Source organism: Brachyistius frenatus, unplaced genomic scaffold (genome assembly GCF_029030835.1).
Source record: "Brachyistius frenatus isolate BFR_SWC_R1_liver_20210118 unplaced genomic scaffold, ASM2903083v1 Contig_72, whole genome shotgun sequence".
In the NCBI taxonomy this organism is placed as follows: domain Eukaryota; kingdom Metazoa; phylum Chordata; class Actinopteri; family Embiotocidae; genus Brachyistius; species Brachyistius frenatus.
In genome coordinates this window covers 1,963,204-1,990,133 of record NW_027210671.1, presented here as the reverse complement: position 1 = coordinate 1,990,133, position 26,930 = coordinate 1,963,204, and the positions used below count along the sequence as shown (strand labels likewise).

Here is a 26,930-nt window from a genome sequence, read left to right as displayed (position 1 = left end):
GACTCTCTTGTACCCAAACCATGATCTTTTGAGACACAATTGATGTTTTTTTTAAGAGAAATCATCTTTTGTGTTTTTTTTTACATCTTTATGCATCTCTGCTCCTGATCTGTTTCCTTATTTTAATTTCCATGTACGTTTTTCTGTTTAGTCAAACAGGCTGTCTCTCTGTGTCTAATTTATCGTGCGTTTGATGAAGTGATGCTCAGTGTTGCTATCGCTTTACGCTGTAACCAAGAGGAGACCTTAAGGCTTGGGTGGAGAAACTGCACAGCAGGGTGTGTTGGTTATGTTGTGTCTGCAGAAAGAGGCTGTGCATCCTTTGTGCTCTGGTGGAATCCAAAAAAAAAAACCTGCCATGAATGCTGGGAACTTCTCCATCTCATTCCTAAACCTCAGTAACAACTCTGAGACGTTTTGTTTATAATGGCCATGGAATTAAATTCTTTAGATAATCCGTAATGGCATTGCGGATATTTGATGTGAATGTGTGGAAAGTCTGAGACAAGCCTGGAGAGAAGCACCTGATAGCAGCCGCCCTGTAAACACACTGCTGCCTAGCTAACGGCACCAAGGATGGAAACTTTCTGACACACAAACACAGCCAGATCTCTGTGGATAAAACTTTGAATCATGCATTTTAACAAAACAGCTTCAGGCCCAGTAGCTCTCACAATGAAACGTGTAAATGTGTACAATTTAGGTGGATCTGTTGGCAGAAATGGAACATAATATTCACAATCGTGATTTCATTCATGTTTAACCATCTGAAACGATGAATCATTGCGTTTTTGTTACCTTAAAATGAGTCCTTCATATCTGCATCAGAACTGAGTCTTCTTCCACAGAGTTCAACATGTTTCTACGGCAGCCCTGAAGTGACAAACCAAAGACTTTTTTCAAAGAGGACCTTTTGCATTTTTCACCAGCATTATAGATTCTCTTCCAGGCTTGGTAAGGAAGGGGTGTTCAGTTGGTTGCAGCCTGCAACCTTACGGCTAGATGCCACTAAATCCTCCTCGCTGGTCTGTTAAACCACCTTTTTTTTCTAGAAAAACAGATTAATGCCTCGAGGTCTGAACCAAGGTTTATGTTTTTGTTACATTGTATAATTTTGATCTGATTGAGGTTATTTTCCTTTGGATCACAGCCACAGCAGCCAGCTAATCTAGTCGATGACTAATAATACAGCAGAGGTCCTGCGGCACGTGTCAGCAGTGTCCCAGAAGCAGCTCGGCACTCCGCTTCACGAAACATACAAACCGAGTCTCTTTCCCACGGAAGCTGGACAGAGATCACGTCAAGATGCACATCGGCCTGGGAGGAAGGCAGACAATGGATACCATTCAGCATCCTGTCAGTCTTCAAAATAAAACATCCTGGGCAGAAAATGAAAAAACACATTTATTTTCATTACTGGCAGGTACGAAGGCAAAGACTCCAAGCAAACCTGCAGTTTTGGCAACTCTGTCTCTGGAGAGACCAGTAAGTTGAGGGATTTATAGGACAATGAGCAATGACTAATGGCTGACGAGGTATTCCCTTATACAAAATAAATGGACAAGGTGCAGGCAAAGCCATTGACAATGCAAAATGATGTACCTCTGCACTGTCAAGTTCCCTTTAGATTTCTTTGTAGAGACAAATTACAGTAAAAAAAAATGTTGTCTCTTCCTCTCTCCATGTGATGCGGCTCATTTTTACTGCTTTTTCTATTCTTTCTTCTTCTATTGTTTGATGGGTGTCGATAACCTGCCTTAATTTCCTGTAATTCATTTGGTTGGACCAAATTAGGTTCCTTTGTTCCGGACTGTGGTTCGAGGCGCTTTTCACACCTGCTGTTTTGGTTTGGACCAAACTGAGAAGTCTCAATGGACCAAACAAGGTAGGTGTGGAAGCACTTTTAGATGAAAGCTTTTAATGTGTACTCACCTAAAAAATACAGAAAACTACAAATAAAACTCCCAATTCTTTTGAAATAGGTGCTCTTCTGCTGACTTACTTTGTACTGGTTGATTTCTCGATTACAAATACTTCTCTTTGGACTGAGGTCGCCTTTAAATCAGTCTCTTAAGTTGACTGCCCTTAACTTTACCTGTACCAGGTGGCATAAATGTATAAAGTCAAGAAGTCAAAGTCAGTGGGGTTCATGTTCCATGAATCATTAATGTCTACTCCTCTCAATTAGTGAGAATTTGTACCTGCTGGTAGCCTTTGAGGAGCAACATGAACGTCTTTGCAAAAAAGGCAGCTTGCGTGGCAGCTAATCTTATCGACGTTGTGATATTTCAGATTTTTACCATCCTCAGAGTCATGCTGCTGGCATTAGTGACAGAAAATCATAGAAATACCAGTAATAATGTGACACGAGTCAGCCACGAGCAGCAACACAAACGTGTTCACGGTACATGTGGACATTTTGGTTTTGTTAAAGGACACGGATGCAGCTCGACGGAGCTTACACCGACCACATTACTCACGTCATGAGCAGCCTACTATTACTTATGCAATAATTAGGTAACACCAGTTACATAGAATCAGCACAGTACAGAGATTAGAGCAGCATTTCCTGAATTTGGGATATGTTTGGTCACAGGCTTTCTATGTAGAACAGAATGAACTCCACCGCGTGGGTGTGTTTGTGGGTCTTTGTGTGTGTAAGTGCATGCTTATGTGTTTTTAAGTATGTCTTAACAGAGCAGTGTCTGCAGGTGAGTTAATGTTTATGTGTCATCAGGGCTGTCATTAGCATACAGAACGTGTCAAGAGGCTTCAGCCGGGTTTTAAAACGTCTCATTGACTCTGGCTGAAACACTTGTCAGGGTGAAGAGTGTAGAATAGGGTTATTAATTAACTTGACACTTGACACTGCGCTCGGAAGGTCAGATGATGACTGCAAACATACCTAAAGGTGAATGCAGGGTCATAATGTCACAGGTTGTTCCCTTCGTCATGACTGAGGTGTGTGTATAGGATTGTGTAGGAGTTTGCACAAATGATGGAAAGTGCGACATCGAGAACACGTGAATGTAATTTTACACCGTCTGAGGTGTGCTTTCAAAATACAGCTTCGAAACTTGTAAACCTGTAAATCAAATGTACTGAAGACAATAGTTTTCCTCTTTTTTTTAAGCATTTGTGTTTGGTCTGCATTGTTGGAAGTTTTATAAAGCTTCTTCTTAGACTTGTAATAGCAAGCATACGTCCAATACAAGATTGCTTTAAAAAAAAAAAAAAATCACTCGTGCTTTCTAGAAGACTCCAACCCTGGTTTCCTGAGTGGAAGTCCTGTCTTTTATCCACCCGAACACCTGCAGCCCGCCTCTGAACCTGGACTTATATAATATATAGAGTTGAGTATGGTAAATGAAGGGAGTACAAGGTGTTAATATGAAATACATATATTTAATTCATATTTTACAGATATATTTTCTTGGTTCACTAATACTGCCATTGCAAGAATACCATGTAAAAAGTTACCGTCACCATGCAGCAGTTGTTTATTGTTTTTTCTCCCATGTTTTGTTAAAGAGAGAGATTTTCCTTGAAGATAACTGTCGATCACATGGAAGAAAAATGTGAGAACTGCAAGAATACTAGAGAGGAATGTGAAGACTGTGAGCTGTACCGTTATCATCTGAAGTACAATGAAGGCATTGAAAGAATAAAAATAAAAAAATCCAAGTTGTATTCATTCTTTGTAGTAACAGACCCTCAAAAACAGGCGAGGTCCCAGTGTAATACTTTAAAATAAATTATCAAAATGAGAATGCTTTCTTACTAAACATAGTTTCAAACAATCAAATACAGAACGGTTACACTCAGTGACCAGTTTGATGGCAGTAATAATGAGACTTAGCTATTTCCTATTATTTATGGCAAAAGACAATAAATAAAAGCTAAAGCAGGCTATACATGAATTAAAGACAATATTAAAGAACAATAAGATGTCATTCAGAATAGAGAAGGCACCATTTTATTATTCCTATCGGTAGTCAGGTCTATTTTTAGATCTTGGAGGCTGATTTAAAAGATGTTTCTGAACCTCAAAAAAGACCTTTGAAATACCACAATCAGATTTCATATAGTAAACGTGAATCCTGGAAACAAAGAGAGCTTCAAATGAAGAAAGCACAGCATGACAATGACTATGATAAACATTTCAGGCAGCTGCTGTTAGCATTATTCAATGTAAGATGTGTGAGATGTGGTTTCTTGCCTGGGAATAGATGCTGGGATTTACCAATTCTTTTACAGACTGGCATCTATGTTGTTGTTTTTTTTAAATCACAGATCTCTACAAGTTGCACTGGCCCTCTGTCACCCCTCACATTTGTTCATGATTTTCTGTTTGTCATGTGGGTGGTTTCACCCACAGAAACTGTTTTTGTGTGGCTCTATTCATCTTTTCAAGCTGAGTGTGGCAGGTGTCGAAACTTTAGAACCAGTGCAGCTGGAAAACAATCACAGCACATACAAAGCTGTTTCTTTTTTCTTTTTTAACCATTTTAATCTCTTTGTGATGATCTCCCTGCTTGATAAAGGCCATGTGACGTACTGTCCTGTAAGCAGGAGCAGACCAGCAAAGCAGCTACTGAGTGTCAGGAAATATCACAGTGCAACATGTTGAACTTTCCGTGTAGAAAACGGGGGAAATCCTGGTTTGCCTTTTCCACTCTAAACAGTCTGGACTCCTTTGTAACACTTCTGCTGACGTGGGAAATATTTTTTCTTATACCTGTGAAAATGATACAGCACATCAATTGGTCCATTTCAAAAAGGCACAAATCAAATCACCAACTTTGTATTCTATCATGCTTTCAAAACCCTTTGAAACCCTTTTCAACAGAACAAAACTGCAGTTTAAAGGGACTTCAGTGTCCACAAAAATGGCTTTCAGATAATAATCATCCTCTGAGGTCTGATGTGTCAGCATGAAACAGGATGCTGGGGGAAGACTTCACCTCATGTTTAATAAAAGGCAGATGATGAGAGGTGGTATCAGGGTCACCCTCACGATCTGTGATTACACATTCAGCTTAATATGAGGGCAACCTCCAAACAAAATGCCACTAAGGCAAACCGAACAAAGGATATTTTGAGGAGACAGAAGATTAGGCAGAATTGAATTATAATGTTTGTTGCCATTTTGGAAGTTGTAATACTGTCTAGTGTCTCATAATTAGCTACGTCATTATCAACTTTATGACCTGAGTCACATCAGAAGTTGTTACTATTGCGCGCACACACACACACACACACGCCCACACACATTCCTCCACAGGCCTTACCATTTGCAGCAGAAGTAGAGCGCCCCGGACAGACCTGTAATGAGCAAGCTCACAAAGAAAACGGTGACAATTATTTGCTCTTCGCGTATTGGCTGAACGACGAGCTCCGGGGTGTCACACCTGTGGCCGTAAAAACCCCTCTCACACCTGCAGCACAAACAGAAGAGTCATGTAGGATTCCACGTCATAACGCACGGATCAGACACACACTCATCCACACACTCATCCACACACTCATCCACACACACGCACACACACACACACATACACGGGATCGTACTTGCAGTGGTGTTCATTGATGTCCACCAGCAGCATGCATTGGCCGTTGTTCAGGCAGTAGTTGTCGAACGTGCTGTCGCAGCTCTGTATCGACCGCTTGACCACACGAGGGCGCTCTTCTCCCTGCCCTGAAACAGCAATAACAAACCGCGGTGGTCAAATCAGTTTGTTCAACATACAGACCTGTGATTAGAAGTATCCCGATAACTGAACCCCAGATATAAAGGATAAAGCTGCTGCTGTGACTGTTATTTATTTCTGCAGCTGTGAAGTAATAAAAGTGTAACCATTAGCCTCCGAGGCGTGCATGATTTATTTGATCAGTGCAAGCTTATTTTTGATGTGTTCCGTGCAATGATTAGTCAATTATTTTGGTATGAATGGAAAGAAAATGAATCAGTCTTTTTTTTTTTTTTTTTCAATCAATCAAATTACATGAGCTGATATCCTACAAAAACGGTCAATAAAATGTCATCACCTGAGTTGTGCTGGTGAACACCTGCAGATAGAGAGACGCTGTCCGCTGCCTGCAGTTCGGGTGACACACTCTCGGTGAGTACATCTGGCCAGATGAGCATGACACCTGCTGGACAGAAGAAGAAAAAAAAGCTGTCATTATTTTCTCTGCATATATTGGTAGGTCAGTTTTGTATGGAAGTTTAGTTATAGCAGCCCTCTGCATGTGTTTTCCGTGACCCTGAAGCATGCTGTCCTCCTAGTTTATTTTCTAAATACTTGACGGTCCCATAAAACACTGGTTCTCAGTCTTTTTGGCTTGTGTTCCCTTATTCAAGGTGAAATTAGTTGTGATCGTTTGAAACACGTACTCTCCTTTCCTGTATCCTTCGATTGGTCGTTTTATGATGATAATCTGTTAATAATCTTGTTATGCAAAAAAAAATGAAGAAGTAATTAAAATCGATAACTTTTAGACCTTTTAATTATAACACTACTGCTCTTTTTTCACATTTGACTTTCAACATACATGTTTTTATTTAGAATGAAAAAAAACAACCTTACTTTATCATTTCAAATTGATTTCCCATACAAACACTTTGACCTTAATTTCACTTGTCATTACAGATAATTGTGTTTGTGGATTGACGTGCAAACGCAGAACTTTACGGGCAAAAGTCATTTCCATTTGCACAAGTGCAATAGAAATCCAACATGTTTCACGTGTTTTTGCATTTTCAGCCTGATGTCATGTCTGAGGAAGCGTATTGTTAATGCCGATTAATCCCCAAATATTTGTTGGTTTCGTTGAAATAAGACGCCACACCATAACAAATCCATCATCAATTTGGCGACCATAGTTCGATTCCCCTGCCAGCGTCAGGATATGACGGGTACGGCTTGTGTTGCCTGGCCCACATGCCTGCACCAGCATGCACGACGTTACAATGCAACAGCCTTTCGCAGACGCCCACATTCCTGCAGACAGGATAGAAAAACACTCCAGCCTGGGTTCAAGATGTGTCTGGTTATAACTGGTTATGAATCTGGTAATACTCGCTATAAAATCCAAGCCGTGGCGCCCTCTCTGTTCTGTTCATGTCTGTCGTTATGGCTGCGGAGGTATTTTTCTCTGTTTTCAGGGAGAGAGCGCAGGCGGGTTGTTGGGTGTTTTCTGACATGTCTGATTGGTCTAAAGTACACAATATGCTGGAAGTGGCGAAAGGGCAACTTCCCTGGATGATTTAATTGCTGCTCAGTCAGATCATTTATATCATTAGCCTGTGACTCACTCTGAAAGCATATTTATGTTCGCAATAATCATTTCGCCGCGTCGCATTAATTAAGATAGTAATTCAACTTGTAATTTTCCAACATTTTGCAGTTAATACATACAAATTGTGACTATTTGACTTCGTGAGAAAAAAAAAACTCGCTTAGTTTAAAATAAATGAAGTCAAGGTCTGTAAGGGGAAGTAGGGCAACAAAAAGACCCACATGATCAAGAGCAGTATAAAGAGGGAAGGTTATCAGTGATAAACTCCTTTTATGAGGAATTACCTGATCATCACAACAACCCAATTAAGATCAAGAATAAACTTCTGAAGTGGTTCATTTTAGGAGTTGTTTTTGTTTTGGTATAAGATGGGAAACATAGAGAAAGCCCAACTATCCCTCTTGAAAAATTCTTACAGGATTTGCAGTATTAGTGATACTCAGTGTTTCAAGGTGATACTCAAGTATTGCTCGTAAGTGCAATATCGAGGAAGCCTATTTGTACTTTACTTGAATATTTCCATTTATAATACTGCATATGCAATGACAGATATGATCAGACAGCACATGGTTTCAAATAAAAAAGCTCAAATTATGGTGTAATTGCCAACATCCTTCAGCATCCCTCAGGCTCTGGGCTTAGCATCGACATAGATCATTACCACACCCAACAAAGTCCTTCATCTGCCTCCAAAACTTTCACTCTAGCTGGAATCATTCATTACTGAAGAAACAGGTTTTATATTTTGTGACAGATTTAAAAAGTATTAAAAAAAAAAAAGTATGAAATAAAATTCCACTTATAAAGAGTACCAAAGTATGAGTAGCAAAATGTACTTTAGGTAAAACTACTCATTTTACATTTGTATTTTAACTTGCAGAGTCTCTACATACTGATGGGAATTCAAACTTCTGCAATAAATTTGTTTTCATTTCATTTATTTTCATGCTTTTAGTCCAGATTTAAAAAAAAAAAAGAAAAGATGTACAGGTTAAGAAATTATTACATATGTGAGAATATGCAATCTGAGCTGCATCATCTAGTGATGGAAAGATATTTATAATTTTAAAATACTAAAGTACTCCAATACAAGTAAAGTTACTGCATCCACAATTTTTCATATGCCACTGTAAAGACGTATTATCTGAACTTTGTAAAATATTAAAGAATGTAAGTAAAAGTACTAATTATACAGAAATATATTATTTTTAAGCGTCGTAATACAACTGTGGTTTATTCTATTTATACTACATTCTGTTAGATCACCTTATCACCTGTTTGTATTTTTCTTCAATGTAATGTCATTGAAATTTACTTCCCTCTGAAATAGTTTAGTGTAAGTACAATACAAATATTTGGGAACAGAGAACTTAGCAACTTTCCCTCTGGTAGTATTTTATAAGGTCATTTCATGTTTTAAAGTCAAGGTTAAATCTGCAATATAACAAGTAACTTCAATTATAGAGAAACATGCAAATAAGTATATTTAGATTTTGGTCCAAAATGTATGAAGTAAGTACATTTACTCAAGTACTTTTCTTTTATTGGATTCTTGTACTTTACTTTATTATTTCCATGCAGCTGTCGACTGTTTCTACTTCAATTGCATTTGAGAGGAATACAATGTACTTTTTCTTTCTTTACGTTCCTCTGGAAACAATAGTTATTGGGATTACCCTGCCTATAAAATGGAAATTACTATTGAATAAAATAGCTAAATTTAGCATAATCTCTATCCAACAACAACATTAAAGTTGTGCATACCTGTTAGTAAAAGGAGCAGTATCACATTTCAGTTATTAAATCCTAAAAACGGTCCGCTGATTTATATATGACATCATTAAATTATTAAAACAACTGTCAGACGCTTTTTGTTGTTGTTGTAGCTGCTGCAGGTGGAGCTGTTTGAACTATTTATACAGTTTTATAATCCAGGGACAACAGATAAATATAAGGTGTCATCAGATGATTCCTGGGAGAGGAAAGAAGAAAACAAAGTTGTTGGACTTTTTCCTCTATTATTTGATTTTTGGTGAAGTTCAGAGGGGGAAACAAAATACTATCTCGTGGACCTGTTACCAATTAATGTGAAATGTGACCCTGACTATACTGCTTTCAGAAGACAAACCACAACTAACATTGTGTTTTAAAAACTTGTTATATTATCAATCGTGTCAAATCTGCATCTCAAAAGTAGCCTAACTAAAGCTGTCAGGTAAATGTAGTGGAGTACAAAGCACAATATTTCCCTCTGAAACGAAGTGGAAACGGAAATCCTCAAAGTAAAGTACAAAGTACTTAACCAGGCTACTTGAGTAAACGTAGGTACTTCGTTACTTTCTACCACTGGTTTGATGTGGTCAAGTTTTCCTTTTTATAAATAAAAATGAAGGTTTCGCAAATTAAAAACTTCAGACAGCTTTAAGGTTTGATCTAAAAGTTAATAAAAAAATAAAAAAAATAAAAAAAATAAAAGTTTTACAGCATTAAGAAGTGAATCTGTCGTTCAGCGCTCTTGAGTTCAAGTTTCCCTTAACTTCCCCTTTAACTGCTGACTCGACAGCTTGCAGCACGTACCTCTAATAACTCCACGAAATGTTCGTTTTTAGTTCAATACGCCGTCAAATCGGTTCCTTTTACGACGTTTAAGTTTGACCCAATACCAGCGACCTGATCTTCCCTCTGGGGTTTTCCACCCCTTGAACCCCCCCCCCCCTCGCCATCCACGACCGACTCGTCAAAACTCTTTAACAACCCTGACTTCATCCTATCAAACGTGGAAAAACACACACTTTACCGATGAGTGAGAGGAGCGCGGAGGGTTTGCTGCTGTGCCCCATTTCAGAGAGATGCTGACGGGAGACTCGGTGGCTGCGAAGGACGAGCCGCTCCGGTCCGCTTCCTTAAAATACCAGGGAGGTAAAAGCGCAAGGCGATGCCTCTCCCGGCAGGGACGGGCTGGGAACCAGCGGGCTCGACGCTGCGGTCTGCAGGTGTGCTGACAGACGCCTGTAACGGAGATAGTGTCGCACTTCAAAGGTCCACATGAAAAAGACGGTGCCTGTGGGCAGACGTTTACAAAACGCAGGAGGTTGCGGCCTGCGTCATCTTTTTGAATAGAAATCTTGACATTCAGATGGAGGTCCAGCGTTGACTCGTATTTCATACTTTACTGGCACGCTGCGGTGGAGGAAGAATTCAGATGGTTTACTGAAGTGAAAGTAGGTACACATAAACACACTCAACCACAAGTAAAAGTCATTATAAACCCTGTAAAGTAAAGAATAGGCTGTTTCCTGCTAAATAAAGTATAAAAAAGTAGATAATATGAAGTCTTGGCTCCTGTCAGATTTGTATTATTATATAATGGCAATAAAGGATGGATATTGCCGATGCAAAAACATGCCAGATGCAATTTCCTGTTGACACACTTTAACTTGTTGCAAAGCATATATGAAATAAATTCACGTTATGTTTCGCTTTTTAAAAATGTATAAATAACTTGCAGAAAGAAAACAACTAAGTATCTGTATAAGATATAAAGGATCATCAAGCAGTCAAACACTCCCTGATGTGCACTCTGGGTTTATTTGTACCTCTTTGTTTCCTGTTTGATATACTTGTAAAATGTAATCTCAGCATTAACTTTAACAATTCAAATTACACAAGTGTCTCATTCACCTTCCTCATGGACTTTGTCTCATCCACTCAGTTTGAGGGTTTATTATTGTTTTCGTGGCTATGATGTGCTGTTAGAGCATGTTTGGTCTTAAGCGTGCGGCTCTTTTACACATTAACTAGGTGTTAAAATGTTGTTGAATTAGATTTTTGGGAGTCTTTTCAGTTTATAGACGACTCTCTTACAGTTTGTCTGCGGATCAGTGGGTATTATCCCTTCAAATAGGTGAAAATCAAACAGACATAAATCAATTTTTATACAATACTTGGCTAACCGTGATTCCAATGTGTCACACTACAGATATAATTAAAATGGTGACTGAAGCATCTCCTGTCAGAATAAAAGTGATTGCTGATCCTGCTGAGTCATTTAATCACTAACAAAACCAATAAAAGTGTGTGTGTGTGTGTGTGTGTGTGTGTGTGTGTGTGTGTGTGTGTGTGTGTGTGTGTGTGTGTGTGTGTGTGTGTGTGCGCGTGTTCACTCTTCACTCTTCATGAATTCACACAACTCGTATGCTTCTTTTTTATTTTTTTATTTATTAGAAAACTTTAAATAAATTGGAAACTAAATTAATTTAAATATTATATTACAATAAATATCTAATATTTATCCACTCTTATCTTTGAAGGCACCACCAGGTCGGATTGAGTTGGTCTTTCCTCGTCCAGATTTCCTCTTTTCACAGTGTGTTTGTTTAAATGACATCAAACTGATAAACGGCCTTTTTTTTAATGTATGTATCATATGAAAAGTTCAATAATCTTCATTGTTTTTTTTACAGTAAAATAACACATGTGTTTTTCCGGTGGGGGATAATGATGATGGTGGTGGTGACAATAATGAAGATGAAGATGACGATGACGATGACGATGACGATGAGGAGGAGGAGGAGGTCACACCGAAGTCGCAGATGGTGCAGATTTTATAAGTGGTGCTGATTTTGTACCCCTGCAAACGAAGAATCAGAATAAGAACATGTTCTCTTATTGTTGGCCACACTTCAATTTATATTTAGCAAACAGCTGTTTTTTTAGCATGCGGCAAAATACCAAACATATAAACTCATAAGCAGCTGTAAACCTCGATCTATTAGTCGACGGTAGAGCTCTTTTAAACCCGCGTTTTATGGCTTAAATTCTCCAACCACAGAGTACATGTCCCTCCGTACTGTGGAGGGAAAGCCCGTGGTACCCACCTCTTACAGGCACAGCAGTAGGTTATGATGGCCAGGAGGAGGATGAGCATGAACACCCCAGCAGTGATCCCGATCACTCTCTCGACCTCGGGCAGAGATAAAGCCGGTTGGATCAAGAGGCAGCGAGGTCCTCCGTACGAAGACGTGCAGCTGCACGGCAGAGAAACATGAGAGTGCATTCCAGAGGTGGAACACGAACCAACATGTGCACGTGGAAAACTTTACTGCTCATAAGTAACATAATCAGGTCACACAGGGTACACCTGTAGTAGGCGTGTGTTGTGTGTGTGTGTGTGTGTGTGCGTGCGTGTTGTGTCTTGTAACACTTTGGAGCTTACATGCAGAAAGGTTTGTCGCTGTCTTGGGGGTACATGCACTTGCCATCGTTGCCACAGTAGTCATCGTGCTCGCCTCCACAGGATCTGTGTGAATGAAGGACTCGAGGTTCCTCTTCGCCGCCTGCAGGGAAGAAGAACAACAACAACAAAAACACGCCGTCATAATCATATCCACACATTTTAACACAAACGTCAATCAACCGGGCGCCTGTTATTAATACTGCGACGGATGGATGAATGAATCAAGCGTGTAAAATTGATGAGGAAATTGTAAAACGACAGAAAAACAATCATTTGTAAACGAATATCAACTTAGAAATTTAACACAAACACTTTTTTTTTTTTTTTAGGTGAGTGATGATTTCATTCATCTTTCGTTTCATTTTGATCCTACATTCTTTTTGGGGACAGAGTTGAGACCTGTCAATTATTGATCTTCATCATTGGTGGTACGATGGCTACATTAATCACCGAGTGGTCGTTAAGCAACAATGGAGATCCATCGTTATCTTGTTTGCTTACACAAGACTGATCTTGAACTCGGTAGTCTGTCCAGATTTCAGCTACATCAGCGATAAAAGATCGTCACGCCTCAGCCGACATGAAAGTCCGACTGAAGACACTCACCGTTGCCGAGCTGCGTGGTATCGAGAGATGCATTTGAGAGAGGAGTGGTTTCAGAGGTCACCGCTGCAGACTGTCCTGCTGTGGTCAGGAGAAGCTGCACTGCCAGTGCCGACAGGAGGGCTGCGAGACATGGACGGGAAAACATCACGGTTTGGGTTTTTTTGCTCTCTTTTGGGTCTTTTGTGCTTCAGAACTCAAGTTTTCCAAGTGAAGATTCTCCTTTTACAAACTGCCTACGACTACATGAAAAGCGCACGTCAGCTGCACCACTTTAAAAGTCGAGAACTATCAATGTGGCTTGATTACGTTGATCATCACTTGCAGTCGTAAAACAAAGTACAAAAACGTTGCACTGATTTGAAAGCGGACACCAGAGAGCGAAGGAGAAACTTACCCGTCTGCAGGTGTGCGTGTCTTTGTGTAAACATCTTGCCGTCTTGGAGAGGTGATGCTTTCAGCTCGGCTTCCTTCCGCCTGCAGTGTGACCGACAACAGGCTTTGGCGGAGCTTAAATACTGATCCCAACCACCGAAAAGATGTTCACAGCCAATCAAGGAGGCCCACATTGTTTGAAAAATGAGAAGCGTTTCCTTTGAAAAAAAAAAAAAAATCCACCTGCATCATTTCCTTTAGTTGCCCCGACTCTGCGTGCAGAGACAAAGTCTGAAGGGTTGTGATGAGATTGGTGGAGGTGGGAGGTGGGAGGTGGGGTGGGGTGGACGTGACTCCACAGAGGCTCTTTACATGTGGTTTCCTCTTTGGAAGAACCCACGCAAGCCAAATACTTCCTCTGCAGCATCATAACTACTACAACCACCCGCCAAAAAAAAAAAACACACAACAAAAAAAATGCATTTTTGGGAATCAAAAGAAAACTAATCTAGTAATGGCACAGAATCTTTTTTTTTTTTTTTAATTTATTTTTATTATTATTTCATTTCATTATTTAACATTTCTTTTCCAGTGAATCTGGAATGCTCAAAATGAACCAAACGGACTTCAGTAGAAAAAATAGTAATCTAAATTCTTAAAAAGTGAAATCTCAAATAAATAACTTAAATAAATAAATAAACCATATAAACACAGTAAATGTCAAGTAAGTTTCCCAGCAGATATGGAGTCTTGAGCTCGTGGATGTTTAAATAAAAGTGTATTTGATGTTTGTGTGTGTATTTAAATCAATGTGTGTGTTTGTACGCCGCTTGTACTGCGTGTCATTCATCAAAGCGAGTGGCTTCGTGTTGTGTCGGTGTTTAGTGCATCAGTGCGTTTCGGGCAGCAGTCACAGTGTTCTTCATCAGCATGGCGACCGTCATTGGACCAACGCCTCCAGGAACGGGTGTGATGAAACCTGCTTTCTTCTTCACTCCTGCAACGAGTCCAACAATTGACTTGGAGTTAAATAACATTCGGTTTTTGACAGTTTGACGGTTTTTGTTCGTTTTATTTTGGTGGAAAATGAGCCAAGAAAGTCAAGAATCGTATTATTATTATTTTTTTTTTTTTATCTGTCAGCATTCAAATAAATGTTCCAATTTTCTCAAGAAATTTCCCATTAGCTTTAATGCTTATTTACCCTCATAGTCCACGTCACCGACCAGCCGCAGTTTCCCCGTCTGAGGATCCTGGATGCGATTTATACCCACGTCGATGACCGCTGCGCCCGCTTTGACCATATCTGCTGTGATCAGCCCGGGAACACCTGCGCACAAAAAACAAAAGGGTGACAGAAGGTAACTACTTTTTAACTTTTGATCTTTCTAATGATTTTTTTTTTTTTTTTTAAAGCTTTGCATTAAACATAAAACACCAATGAAACTGTGAAGAAAAACAGTTGAACTAAGTTCCCTCTACAGTGTCCAGTAGCTGTCTTGGCATTGGAGGTGGACACATTTCTACACCCTCCTCGTCCTTCCTTTGTCTTACAACACCAGGTATCGATCCAGGCTGCACAATCTGGGCGTCTCTGGGAGTCCTGAAGCAAAGAATCTCCTTCAGAATCTAAACCGCCAAAAATATTTGGACTTTGTACACAAAATAATTTCATTTTATTTTCTGGGCATTTAGTGTATAAAAACATCCACTTAGATCATCTTGATCTAAAACTTTGACTCAGAGCCTCAAGATAAGGTAACACAGGAGGACACACTCAGGGGCCCTTCTCATGTGTTGATGTTGTGCTTCAACGCTGCATATTCCTGAAATTACAATTAATCTAATGACCAAAAGGACTGATGTCTGAATGGGAGGGTTTTGAAGGCGTGTGGAGCTCCAGGATATTCAGGCAGTTGACCACTTTCACCAGGTGCTGACTATTTGTTTTTGTTTTTGGGACATGTGCTCAAAAGTGATTCATTTTTCAAGCAGGTCAGCAACGATTCTTGCAAACTGGTGCCTTGTTGAGGGACAGTCTCTCTAACTCCCGCAGCGCATCGAGCTGAACATTGAAAATTGAAGTATGAAAACGGACAAATTATTTCTGTACCGGAAGATCCTTAATACAACTCGCTGTGGCTGCAAAACTCAACATGATACAGCAGGGTTTTCAGGGACTGGATGAGTGTTGGAGGCAGGGTGGCATATTTTCAGTTTTGCCTTTAATTCACCCTTTAAGATCTCTAAAGAGATGAGGAACATCTTTGGAGGAAAAGTTGTTTCCGGTCACATTATACCCCAGAAGAATCCTGCAAAAACCTTCGGCTCAGAATGAAGATCTCTGAAAAGTGATTTTGGCCGCAGACAAAAGAAAATCCGCTGCCCTTATCCAAGAAATGCTTTTCTTGAGAAAAAAAAAAGCTCATTTCTTATGAAAGGAGTAGAACAGGGCAGCCCTTACGCTATCATGTTACTCAAGAGTCTTGCAACACATATTGCTGCGTTGCTCCGATTGACGGTCTCACATTCCTGCTGCTACAACTCACTGTTGTTCAGAATGAACGTTTGTCATCTGCGACCACGGACGGATCATTTTATCAGGAAAATATGCAGAAGCTTGACAGATGATTATATTTTAGGTTCCAACGAGATTATTTTCAAGTGAGGGCTGGAAAGCACTTTTCATCATCTCTCCCTGTTCTTGCAATAACAGGCCACAAAGTCATCCGACACTGATTTAAGGATTCGACACTGGAGGTCAAAACTGCCTCAGTAACACCGTGAAAAAAAGAATAACTTCTCTTTAATTTATGTGCAAATCTCATGAAAGAGGAAGTGAAAATAATGATAAACTATACAGCTATCACTGGCCTCATCTTTGACCTGATGTACTTATTGGAATCGGTTGTACTGAAAATACAACAGACAAGTACAATTAGTCTATTATGGATTCAACATTTACAGTAGAAACAGATACACTTCCATGAAGCACATTTACGATCCACTTTCAAATCCAGTGCAAAAACACTGGGCAGAATTTGATTAAATACCATATTTAGAAAAAATGATTCTGCTTGATACAAATTACAGATGAGCTGACAGGTCAAACCTTTAATAGATTCATTTATTTGTTGATAAAAAAAAAAAATTAAAAAAGGAATCCTTAACTATATTGTTAATCGATTCATTGTTTAACTCGTATCGCGTTCTCAGTTTTCACTGTTGGTTGGACGAACAGGACGTAAAGAAAACCACGCTCGTAATTTTTCACTACATTTCCTTTACATTTATAAACCGAATGATGACTTGAGAAATAAGTTGGTGGATTAATGGATAATGACAATAACTGTGAGTCGATAGATATGATGTGACACCCTGTGCACGGTTTTGTATCATCATATCATTTCAAAGACGTCTCTCAGGATATCAGACGTGTGACTTTGACATGAGACAGGTGTGCGTCTGACTGCTGTCCTGAGGTGAAAGTACCTGCAGCTGCAATAATGATGTCAGCCAGGCTGGTTAGCTCTTTCAGACGTTCCCTCGGTGTACATCTGTGGGCAATGGTCACCGTGGCGTCGCCTGAGGGGGGGAAAAGAGGGAGGATTAATTCTCCCAAAATAAAACAAAACAATACATCGCAGACATCAGCTTGAAATGTCTCTTTTAAAGCGGTTTACTGTTGAAGCAGCTCTGGAAACTGCTGACGCATTTAAAAACCCATTTGCATTTATTGTATTGTTTTATATCTATGGGCACTCGTTACCAAAGCACACATCTCAGGACCGGCTGGATGTAATTGACTCTTGAGTACATTCATCCGGGTCGTCTGTGTGTTGGAAGGTGCGCATAATCCTTTCTTCCTGTTACATTACTGTTGCTCTCATACAGCTCTACTGGCAGCAGCAGGTGGTCAGGACACTTGCTTTAGTCCGTAATTACACAATGAGGAAACACACCACTGGTGCTGACTGGTCTTTACGTAGTGATGTAACTCACAGCTGCACTGGGACCAGTAAAGCAGGTGTGGAGCGACATCAGAAAGGAGGAATTCTGGGAAGATAAGAACGAAAGGGAAGGAAGGGCAAGTCCCAACGCCTCCGAGCTGCAGGTCGCATACCTGATGAAATGTGTGTGTGTGTGCTCGTGTTAGTCATGTTGTGGGGACATAAATCTTTCTACACAGTCACATTGAGGGGGATTTGACTTCCTTTCGTGGACAGAAACCATTTATTTCTTGGAGAGAAGTAAACGCGTACACCGGGTGTGCTTGGTATCCTCTTCATCAACTTCGTAGCCTCACCATTAAGTGTCGCTGCACATTCAGTTCCTCCCCCACACAGCCCGGTCTTTCAAGGGACAGTTCAGTCCAAGTTTCAAACATGGACAAAGTTGGATTTCATAAAAGTTTTGACATAATAGCGAAGCACGGTATTAAATCACAGACACTTGACTGAGTGGAAGTAAAGAAAACTAAACACATTATGAGGAGAAGGTAGAAAGAATGCACTACCTCCGAACGAGCTGAACCATCCCATAAATCCGTGGTCATACGACATGGGCTGTGTTGATTGCGTCAAACGCGCTGCATCACACGAGAGTCCCCAGCACGGTGTTTGACGTAAGCGTGTACGATATGCGTGTCGCTCTCAACTGAGGCGTAGACGGCTGCACATTCGCTCAAACTGCCGCTTTACTCATCGCTAAATCAAAACCAGGGGTTGCACCTAACAAGCAAGTTCTTACACAACTTGGTTATTCAATATTTTTCCAGGTAACTGCGAGGAATTATAGTGCAGCTGTCAATCTCCTGACAAAACTTGCACTGACCCGGTGGTAGTGTAGAGTAACATGGGTGACATGCGTTGTTGTTGAACCATGTCACCCGAGACGTAAGAAATGCATTTTGATAATAATGTAAATCTCAAAAGAGCTGTCGCAAAAAAAATAAAACGCAGCGTACCGCAAAGTATGAAACGGTGTACAACGTTCGACCAAATGAATCCTGCTCAGTCTAAACTGTACAAGTACAACTTACTAACTTACGACACACGTCCCCGTTCATCCCGGTAAATAAAACAAATATCTACAATTGCAAAATCGAAATCTTTTGCGCGTCAAAACTGTAAACTGTATGTTTGGAAAGTTATCCAGCTCGTGATGCTCCACGCGTCTTGTTTACATCAGTTCATTGCTGTCGATCCGACGTGTCAGTAGAACTTTCCTGGCAACTGATTTACACGCTTCGAAAGTCTTTACTAAATAAGACAACCCAATTTGTTAAATCACTTGTTTGAATTTGTTTAGTAGGAAGTTAAAAAGGACTCTACGTTCAAACTTAGTAATGGATTCATGAATATCTGTTGCAGCCTCATGCAGGTTGTTTATTTTCCTGCAGATTTCATTTATTTCCTCATTTGTTTCTGAACATTCTTGGAAACTTAAAGGTGCTTCTCTTTTGAGGCGTTTGACACCCAAACTGGTTGAGACGTCCATGAACTGGATCTGGATCCGACACCTTCGCAAAGCCAAGCGACCTGAATCTATGGCAAAGCCCTTCAAAGCAACTTTCTCCACGTGGATAAACAAAAGTATTTCCTAACGTATCTCCATGGCAACGTACAGCAGGGACCACCGCTACGTTTTAATCTCGATCTTTAATGTACTTTTTCTTGGCATACATCCGTGACCGAGTAATTTACCCTGTTGTGTTAATCTGACCTGTAATCCTGCTGTACTTTGACATCTCGAGCATATCTCGTTGCTTCATCTTAAACCTGCAATGCCTTTCCAAACCCCATCCCTCCTTCCTGCAACCTTATAAGGAGCAGATCCGTCACCTGGCGGTGCACCGTGCCCAAAGTCTCGGCCTGTGCTTTTCCTTCACACTCCCTGGTTTTTTCCTCTCCAGCAGGACCTGCATCAGCATTTTTTTGTTTGAATAAAAAGGTGAGGAGTCATTAAAGCCACGTTATATCATATATCATATCCCGATAAAAGCGCAATACCTTCCAGGGAAAGCCAAGATGGTGCAATATCCTTTTTTCAACTGAGAACACACACACACACACACACACACACACACACACACACACACACACACACACACACACACACACACACACACACACACACACACTCTCTCTCTCTCTCTCTCTCTCTCTCTCTCTCTCTCTCTCTCTCTCACCGCCGGGGCGTTCATGGTTGCGATCAGTGTGCAGCAACATAGCGATGGGCATTCCAACGTTTTTAGAGCGACCGGCGACCAGGACATTTTTCCCCACAGTCTCAATACCTGCACAAAGACACACACGGGGAGAAATATGTTTTAGAACGTGTTAAATCTGAGGCGAGGACAAACACCATCATGTGAGAAGTCAAATTGTTAAATAAACAAAATATCACGAGAGCCTGAAGCTGTGTTTCATCTTTAAAATGATCAGACAGGCATGTGGAGGGAGGTTATTCTGCCAGCTGCTGCACAGCCTCTAACAATTATACATCCTATTGTTAGCTGACACAAAAGTCATCCAATTGATTGATAGTGGGGGGGACAGGTATGCGTACACAAGGCAATTATAACTGATGCTGATAAGTATATGTAGAGAGAAGCTGTCCAGTCATGTTGTCAACTGAAAAGCTACAAAATTATAAGAGTCTGTGAAGAAAGTTACAATAAAATCTTACCTGAGTTTCATTCATTTACTGACTTCTTTAGTCACTTTTACATGAAGTCTCTGTGACACAGGTATGATAGCTCAGCTTTCATAATCAATATGTTCAATCGATTCAAAACTCAGAAATCTGAGTATCCTGAAAGTGCCATAAAAAAGAAAAGGATAGTAAGCTTCAAAAAAACATTTTTGAGAAATCTTAGTGCTCTAAAAAAGTAAACAACCCCCTCTAGATTTCTATTTTTGTGTGTATCTCGTACTAAAAGAGATAATCAAACAAAACATAAAGCAAAGACGAACTGGACATCACTTAAATAGACCACTTCTGGACTATGAAGTGGCTTAATGATGTGAGCAGTAGCAGACTATGACAAAATCAAAAGAAATTCCAGAGGAGATGAGGAAGAAGGGGCTGCATGCTGTTTCTGAGGCTCTGGGACGCCACACATCCACAGAGACACGTTATTAAACACTTCTATTCAGCTGTGTCAGGACATATTATCTTCGGCATCACTCCAAACTCAAAATATGTAATTGCTATACATACTGCCTGTGGTGTTAATGTGTAAATGGACATCTGTCACCCTGAACCGAACCCTTTCTACAAAGGGGCTGTAGAAAGCTTCCTAAGTAGTTTCAACATCGCTTGGGAAAAGGAACTGCAAGAATTCACATGTTGAAAAGAGCCATCAAGGTCTCTCACTTCTTTATAGTGGGTACTTATCACAATCATCATAAACACAACATCCAAAAAAGCCTCCAACATAAACAAGGACCCTCCCAGCCCTCTTGGCAGCTTTCTCAGCAACAACTAATGCCTGAGGTGAACCAACCAGATCAGCTGCCAGGTTTGACTGAAGGTGCAGCTCTGCTTGTCTGTGAAGAACAGCACCTCCTTGTGGGTTTGATCAGTAAGGCAACCAACCAGTTCTTCTCCATGCCAGCCGGTTTTCTCCTCCTGTTATTTTATTACCTATAGCATCTCTACCTACAGCCAGAAACTAAATCCCACATCTAATCACCACACACACGGAATAACAACTCACTCCTAATGTTTTATTTGAAGTAAAAAAAAAAAAAAAAGAAAAGAAAGAAAAAGTAAAAGTGTGCTAAATTTAAAGCATTACAGCTTTATTTCAAGTTACTTTCACCTGTTTCAGGAAAACATGGAACAATAAAAATCTGAAGGATTCTCGATACTGAGAGTTACATGTGAAAACATGTATTTCACACAATCAAATGCAAATCAATTTATAACTTTTATATGATGTGATTTTCTGGATTTTTATTTTGATATTCTGTCTCTCACTGTTAAAATAAACCTACCATTACAATTATAGACCGTTCATTTCTTTGTCAGCGGGCAAACTTACAAAATCGGCACCGGATCAAATGATGATTTCCTTCACTGTAATACCATAATAACTCCGTTCAATTTAACTGATCTTCAGGGGATTACTTGTTTGCAGCAAGTTAAAAGTTGAAATCAATTTGGACATGAGTGAATGAGCTGAAGAGCATCTGATGGTTTACCTGCTCTTTTGATGATCTCCCAGACAGCTGCAGGTGTGGCAGGTACCATGGATCTCTGGTCCAGGCACAGCTTCCCGATGTTCACAATATGGAAGCCATCCACATCCTTCTCTGGAGCGATAGCGTTGCACACCGCCCGCTCGTTGATGTGCTCTTGGGAGGAGAGAGCGTAGAACAGATGCTTAATGAGATTATGAGTGTAAAACATGGGACATAAAGAGTAATTGTTCGTTGCTAGACTCTACACATTCACTGCATGCTGTTCTATATGTCCATAAGTATGTTTCTTGCTTTGTTTCCCACGATGTTTATGAAAACAAGCCCCGTTTTTTTGGAACACACTGTGTACAGCAGCCGCACAAATTGCAGTAAAAAGACCAGTCAACATTGGTTAACTTTGATGTCAGTGTGGAAACCCCATCTGCAGCTGTGGCGCCTTTGTTTACCAGGAAGCGGCAGCTGCACCAAGAGGCCGCTGACCCTCCAGTCACGGTTCATCTTGTCAATCAGCTCCAGCAGCTCTTCCTGGGACACCGAGCTCGGCCGCACCACCGTGTCACTGGAAATACCTGCAGAGCGCGTACACATCACAGGCTCAAAATGTGTCCGCGTTGTGTGACACACACTACATTATTTGCCGTGTTCATCCACGTGCATCCCGCGTGCTTCAATAACACAGTGTTCATGAATGTGTGCGCTGCTGGTCTCTGACCCAGGATGCTGGCTGCGCGGGTCTTGTTCCTGACATAGGTGCGACTGGCCGGGTCGTCCCCCACCAGGACCACTCCCAGGTGGGGTCTCACGTTGCCCTGAGCAACCAGCTCTTCCACATCACGCTGGATTTCTCTGTGGAGCTGACGAGCCAGCTCTGTCCCCGAAATCACCACGGCAGCATGCCTGGAGAGGGACATTATAAAGACATTAAAAAAAAAGACATATTAATACACGTAGAAACAGCACCATGTAGATACTCTAATTGATATTTCACCGATCAAGTGTCTGGTCAATTAAATATGAACATACAGTAGAGAGGAGACCTAAAGTAACGTCTTAAAATGTCCTTCGTTCAACCAAAACTACTACTTCATTTATTTATTTTTTATTTAAGTACCAAAAACAGTGTAACTACTGTGATAATTCATTCATTCGGTTCTGAAAATATAATTATTTTCTCATTAGTTCTTGAATAGTTGACAAATATTTCCAGCCCTGCGTCTCTCAGTTTACGTTAAAACACAACAATGAACAAACAGCAGTGTGATACACAACAACAACAACAACAACATATATATAATATAATAAAAAGCACCACTGGATAAGTCTGAAACAGACAAACAAGCATAAATATTACTGCACTCTTGTAGTTCATTATTATAAACTAGTCAATAATTTGACTCTTTTAACTGACACATAACTGTTTTCTACATTTGTCCTAACCCTCTTTCTCTTCTTTTCCCCCCAGAAAAAACTATGAATTAAGTAAAACCTTGTTGAACTATTGTGTCGGGCTCAGATGAAGTCCGGTCCGCTGGTTTCTTCTGAAGAACAAGCAGGTCATCTTCGGAGCTGCAAGTAACTAAAGTAACGAAAGTAACGAACGAGCGTTACGTTACTCTTCTCATGTCCTCCGACTGAAATAAAAAAATGTCCCCTATACTTGTTGTTGTTGTTGTTTTAAACAGTGACAGCCCTGCGTGTTAATCACGTCCAGCTACATGACTGCGGTGTTAAAGTCAATTATTATTATTATTATTATTATTATTATTATTATTATTATCATCACCGGCGGTCCACGTTGATGTTACCTAACCGTCCTCGAGCGGCAGCCAACGGTCACCAAACGGTCACCAACTGCAACCGGCGAAGCTGCGGGACGGTTACGTCACTCTGACACGTTTACAGACAAACGTTATCGGGTAAATTAAGACTTTTCAGTTGACGTCCCGTCAACGGAGAGTAACGTCCGCTAACCCTGCCCTCTCCACCTGCTGTCAATCACCATCCTCTGACACGTGACACGGTACTACCCCCCCCCCCCCCCCCGTCTTATTAAACAGGGAAATCAAACACGGCCGACGTTGTTTGTTTGTTTGTTTTTACCTCGTCGCCGACAGGTGCAGGTGTCTCCTCTGACTGTCGCATTTTCTATGCGTCCGCAGTTTAGCCCGGCAACAGTGATGGTGCGCCGTTAACGGGCTACAAATCCTGAAGGAGGAGCGAAGCGGTGAAACAGAGGCCGCCATGTTTGTGTGTGTGCGTGTGTGTGTGTGCGTGCCGAAGAGCGTGTGTGTGCGTCGTGCGCGTGGGCGTGCGCGAGAGGGGGGCGGGGCCGGGAGATGCAGCTGATGGTGAATGAATGAGCGGCTGCGCTGCACACACACAACATACAGGCTTCAGAGGGAGAGGTGTGAAAATAGAGCTTCTGTAAGGCGCATGCCTGTTGTGGAGTAACTAAATATCCTACATTTACTCAAAGATTCTCAGGTAAATTCAAGTGAAACCTAAAACTAGTTCTGCTTGGTTCCTTGATGTGTCCCGTGGAGGCCAAGGGGCTCGCACCACTTTGTATTGGGGGGATTATTTTCTGGATGGAACATCTTAATGTGATGTAATATGTGTAATATGCTGTGTCAGCATACAACAACCTGTTCAAGAAGTAGGCTAGTTCAACACATTTTGAATACACTAATTTGCTTTTTGGCAAAGCAGTGGACGAGGAGATCCATGGCTCTAATATTTGTGAAGGTAAATATTAAGCTACCACCAGCAGCTGGTGAGTTTAACTTAACATAAAGACAGTAAATGGAGAAGCAGCCGGCCTGACTCTCCTCAAAGACAACAAAATCCACCTCTGGTATCTCTAAACATCACAAATTAAGCTCAGGAAGTCCCTGTCCTATGAGAAATAGTCTGACACACAACTCCCTGTTAAATCACAGCCTGTAATTTTTACACTTTGGTTTTTGTATGGATTAAACAATCGACATGCAAACATACACACACATTTTGGTGTGCATATTTTGATTAAATTCTGTTGCTTCTCATGGAGGATGTGCAGTTGTATAGAATATATCAAGGGAAGTCTGATTTATGTAACTATATATATTCCCTCTTTTGCATAACAGTGAATGAATTGAAATAATTGCCCTAATGGCCTAGAAAGGACAAGATAAAAGATAGATAAGAGTCAGATCCTCCGGTGCAAATCATTTATTAAAATGTAAATCAATAGATGGCTAGGTGAGATGAAATCTGTACATTGTACATCCTTGACAGAAGAAAAGTGTGTGGTCCCTGGGCTCCTATGCACATGCAGTTTAATTATATAATGAAACGCAGTGAGTGTTAGAGCTATGCCATGTTTTGCCACAAGATGGAAGCAAATATTTAGTGTATTAACTGAACTGTGTAAGGTCCATTCAAAATACTGGAAATTTCAGAGGTAGAAAAAAAAAAATCAGCATTGCTTGTGCACTCAGATTATATAGTACAAATCTCATCTCTGTGTAATATGTGATGATCCATTTACATGGAAGTTTACAGTCTGTAAAGTCCAAGAAGAGAGCTCCAGAGTGTGTTGTTACGCTCCCTACAGGGAACAAGGATATTATTAAAAAGTTGGTGGTTTAACAAAACCAGTTATCCCATACTATACAAGCTTGTCTTTTGGGGTTCATATCCTATCTCGTATCGCTTTTGCAATATTTAATCAAGTCTGTAATTGTTGTCCCAATACCCGCATATTAAGTATACAGATAGCAAAAGATTGGAAAAGTGGACATTATTGTTGGTGTTCAATGTGAACATTTTGTCCCACAGCTCAGGTCTACTTAGGGTTCAGAGTTTCCAAAACCAAAATGGCAGGCTAGCATTAATCAGGCCCATCTCCTGTGGAACAAGCGCCTACAACTTTGTGTCTTCTGTAGTTTGTTCCTCTGTCCTCTGTTGCTCTGTATCTTTCTCAGGCTCCAGAGCTCTCCCCTCAGCCCAACCTGTTATGGCATATAGCTGCATGCCTCTGAGTCTGGATCTGTCAGAGGTATCTTCCTGTTAAAAAAAAAGGAAAATAAGTTCTATAGCATTGATGAACAAAAACACCACATATCAAATTCATGTTTTCAGTGTAAACTTGCATGATAAATTCACAAACAAGAGTTCGCCGCTTTGGAAAATTTCACATGTGAGATAGTATCATTAAACATAAAATGTAAAATGTGAAAACCACACAATATATGCCCACACAACTTTTGCAATGATGTCATCCTATGTGAAATGTTATTTTGCATGCGATAACCATTTATGTTCACACATGGATAACATTTTATATTTCACATGAGAAATATCTCCAGTTCTAGTGTGCCTGTGTCACGTTAATTGAATTTAAACCACACATGACACTTTTCACATGTGAGACTGGCTCTGTATCTAATAAACATATAAGAGGAACTATAAAAAAAAAAAGAAATGATTGCATTTATAGTCATTGACAATTTGACTGTCGGTGGTTCTAAATTGTTGACAGAGAGGCTTGAGACTGATGTCAAATTCAGAGCACTAATATTGGCATTTATGTGCACCATGAGACAATCGCAAACACTAAAAGCATCTTGCTGCCTTTTATACCTTCTCTACTAGGGGGGGGGACCAAGACCGCATGAAGTAATAGATATTTCCATTAAACCAAAATAGAACACAAAGAATGAATATTTACATACAATACAAATAATAATCTAACATAAATTGGTCTGTGCCAGTTCACTAATACCACTGCAGTCATGGAACCCCCTCATGGTGACCATTACATTCATCAAGTGGCCAAGTCAGCATTCAGCTCCAAATGAATGCGAATGTTCCTCTGCAGCCATGGTGACAACATGCCAATGTTCAATTCAGTTCTACCCATTGCCAAAATAAGTCAACCAAAGTACATGAGCTGGCAAACTAACATGAACCAGCGAGTCAGATATATACTGCACGTAACGCTATGGTAACCGTTCCAGTACGAACTAAACAATCCAGCTCACAGTAGTGTGCATTATGCGATTGGATTCCAGTGTGTTGGTGTTAAAAAGTTCAAATAAAGAAAGTTTGTAAGCATAGGAAGAGAGTGAAGAGAAAAAAAACCCAATGAATTATAAACAACTGGTAAAATTGAAAATGTAGATTCAACATTGGATGCCTGGGATCAAAAGATGCCCGTAAAA

The 26,930-nt window shown here is 40.4% G+C and overlaps 3 protein-coding genes across 5 annotated transcripts; all 3 read right to left on the bottom strand.

Moving 5' to 3' along the window:
• Window positions 1-3,385: 3,385 nt before the first annotated feature.
• LOC138626322 (proepiregulin-like) lies at window positions 3,386-10,296 on the bottom strand. 2 transcript variants are annotated; one of them, XM_069707892.1, is made up of 5 exons: window positions 10,100-10,296; window positions 6,049-6,156; window positions 5,572-5,698; window positions 5,292-5,438; window positions 3,386-4,738 (listed from the first exon to the last, which is right to left on the bottom strand). In XM_069707892.1, the coding sequence occupies exons 1-5, from the start codon at window positions 10,140-10,142 to the stop codon at window positions 4,678-4,680; spliced, it is 486 nt and encodes a 161-aa protein (XP_069563993.1). In that variant the 5' UTR covers window positions 10,143-10,296; the 3' UTR covers window positions 3,386-4,677. The 2 variants fall into 2 exon arrangements, with proteins under 2 accessions (XP_069563993.1, XP_069563994.1); XM_069707893.1 differs by having other exon boundaries at window positions 6,049-6,153.
• A 1,204-nt stretch (window positions 10,297-11,500) lies between these two features.
• Window positions 11,501-13,662, bottom strand: epgn (epithelial mitogen homolog (mouse)). The gene is made up of 5 exons (XM_069707889.1): window positions 13,539-13,662; window positions 13,145-13,264; window positions 12,518-12,638; window positions 12,180-12,329; window positions 11,501-11,932 (listed from the first exon to the last, which is right to left on the bottom strand). Exons 1-5 carry the CDS (start codon window positions 13,570-13,572, stop codon window positions 11,878-11,880), a joined length of 480 nt encoding a protein of 159 aa, XP_069563990.1. The 5' UTR covers window positions 13,573-13,662; the 3' UTR covers window positions 11,501-11,877.
• A 259-nt stretch (window positions 13,663-13,921) lies between these two features.
• LOC138626321 (bifunctional methylenetetrahydrofolate dehydrogenase/cyclohydrolase 2, mitochondrial-like) lies at window positions 13,922-23,993 on the bottom strand. Of its 2 annotated transcripts, XM_069707891.1 has the most exons (8): window positions 23,827-23,993; window positions 22,439-22,623; window positions 22,173-22,295; window positions 21,727-21,879; window positions 19,707-19,814; window positions 17,009-17,101; window positions 14,721-14,846; window positions 13,922-14,513 (listed from the first exon to the last, which is right to left on the bottom strand). In XM_069707891.1, the coding sequence occupies exons 1-8, from the start codon at window positions 23,967-23,969 to the stop codon at window positions 14,398-14,400; spliced, it is 1,047 nt and encodes a 348-aa protein (XP_069563992.1). In that variant the 5' UTR covers window positions 23,970-23,993; the 3' UTR covers window positions 13,922-14,397. The 2 variants fall into 2 exon arrangements, with proteins under 2 accessions (XP_069563992.1, XP_069563991.1); XM_069707890.1 differs by lacking the exons at window positions 13,922-14,513; window positions 14,721-14,846 and adding an exon at window positions 14,864-15,119 and having other exon boundaries at window positions 23,827-23,986.
• Window positions 23,994-26,930: the final 2,937 nt, after the last annotated feature.

Excerpts from the sequence above, each read along its gene's own strand:
- LOC138626321 (XM_069707891.1), bottom strand. The coding sequence starts at position 23,969 with ATGGCGGCCTCTGTTTCACCGCTTCGCTCCTCCTTCAGGATTTGTAGC. Across the intron at positions 14,847-17,008 it reads CATCATTATTGCAGCTGCAG|GTGTTCCCGGGCTGATCACA; the intron begins GTACTTTCACCT and ends TTTTGTGCGCAG. Across the intron at positions 14,514-14,720 it reads CGGTGACGTGGACTATGAGG|GAGTGAAGAAGAAAGCAGGT; the intron begins GTAAATAAGCAT and ends GACTCGTTGCAG.
- epgn (XM_069707889.1), bottom strand. The coding sequence starts at position 13,572 with ATGTTTACACAAAGACACGCACACCTGCAGACGG. Across the intron at positions 12,330-12,517 it reads AGCGACAAACCTTTCTGCAT|CTGCACGTCTTCGTACGGAG; the intron begins GTAAGCTCCAAA and ends TCTGCCGTGCAG. Across the intron at positions 11,933-12,179 it reads TACTGCTGTGCCTGTAAGAG|GGGTACAAAATCAGCACCAC; the intron begins GTGGGTACCACG and ends CTTCGTTTGCAG.
- LOC138626322 (XM_069707892.1), bottom strand. The coding sequence starts at position 10,142 with ATGGGGCACAGCAGCAAACCCTCCGCGCTCCTCTCACTCATCG. Across the intron at positions 5,699-6,048 it reads TGTTCACCAGCACAACTCAG|GGCAGGGAGAAGAGCGCCCT; the intron begins GTGATGACATTT and ends TTGCTGTTTCAG. Across the intron at positions 5,439-5,571 it reads ATCAATGAACACCACTGCAA|GTGTGAGAGGGGTTTTTACG; the intron begins GTACGATCCCGT and ends TTTGTGCTGCAG.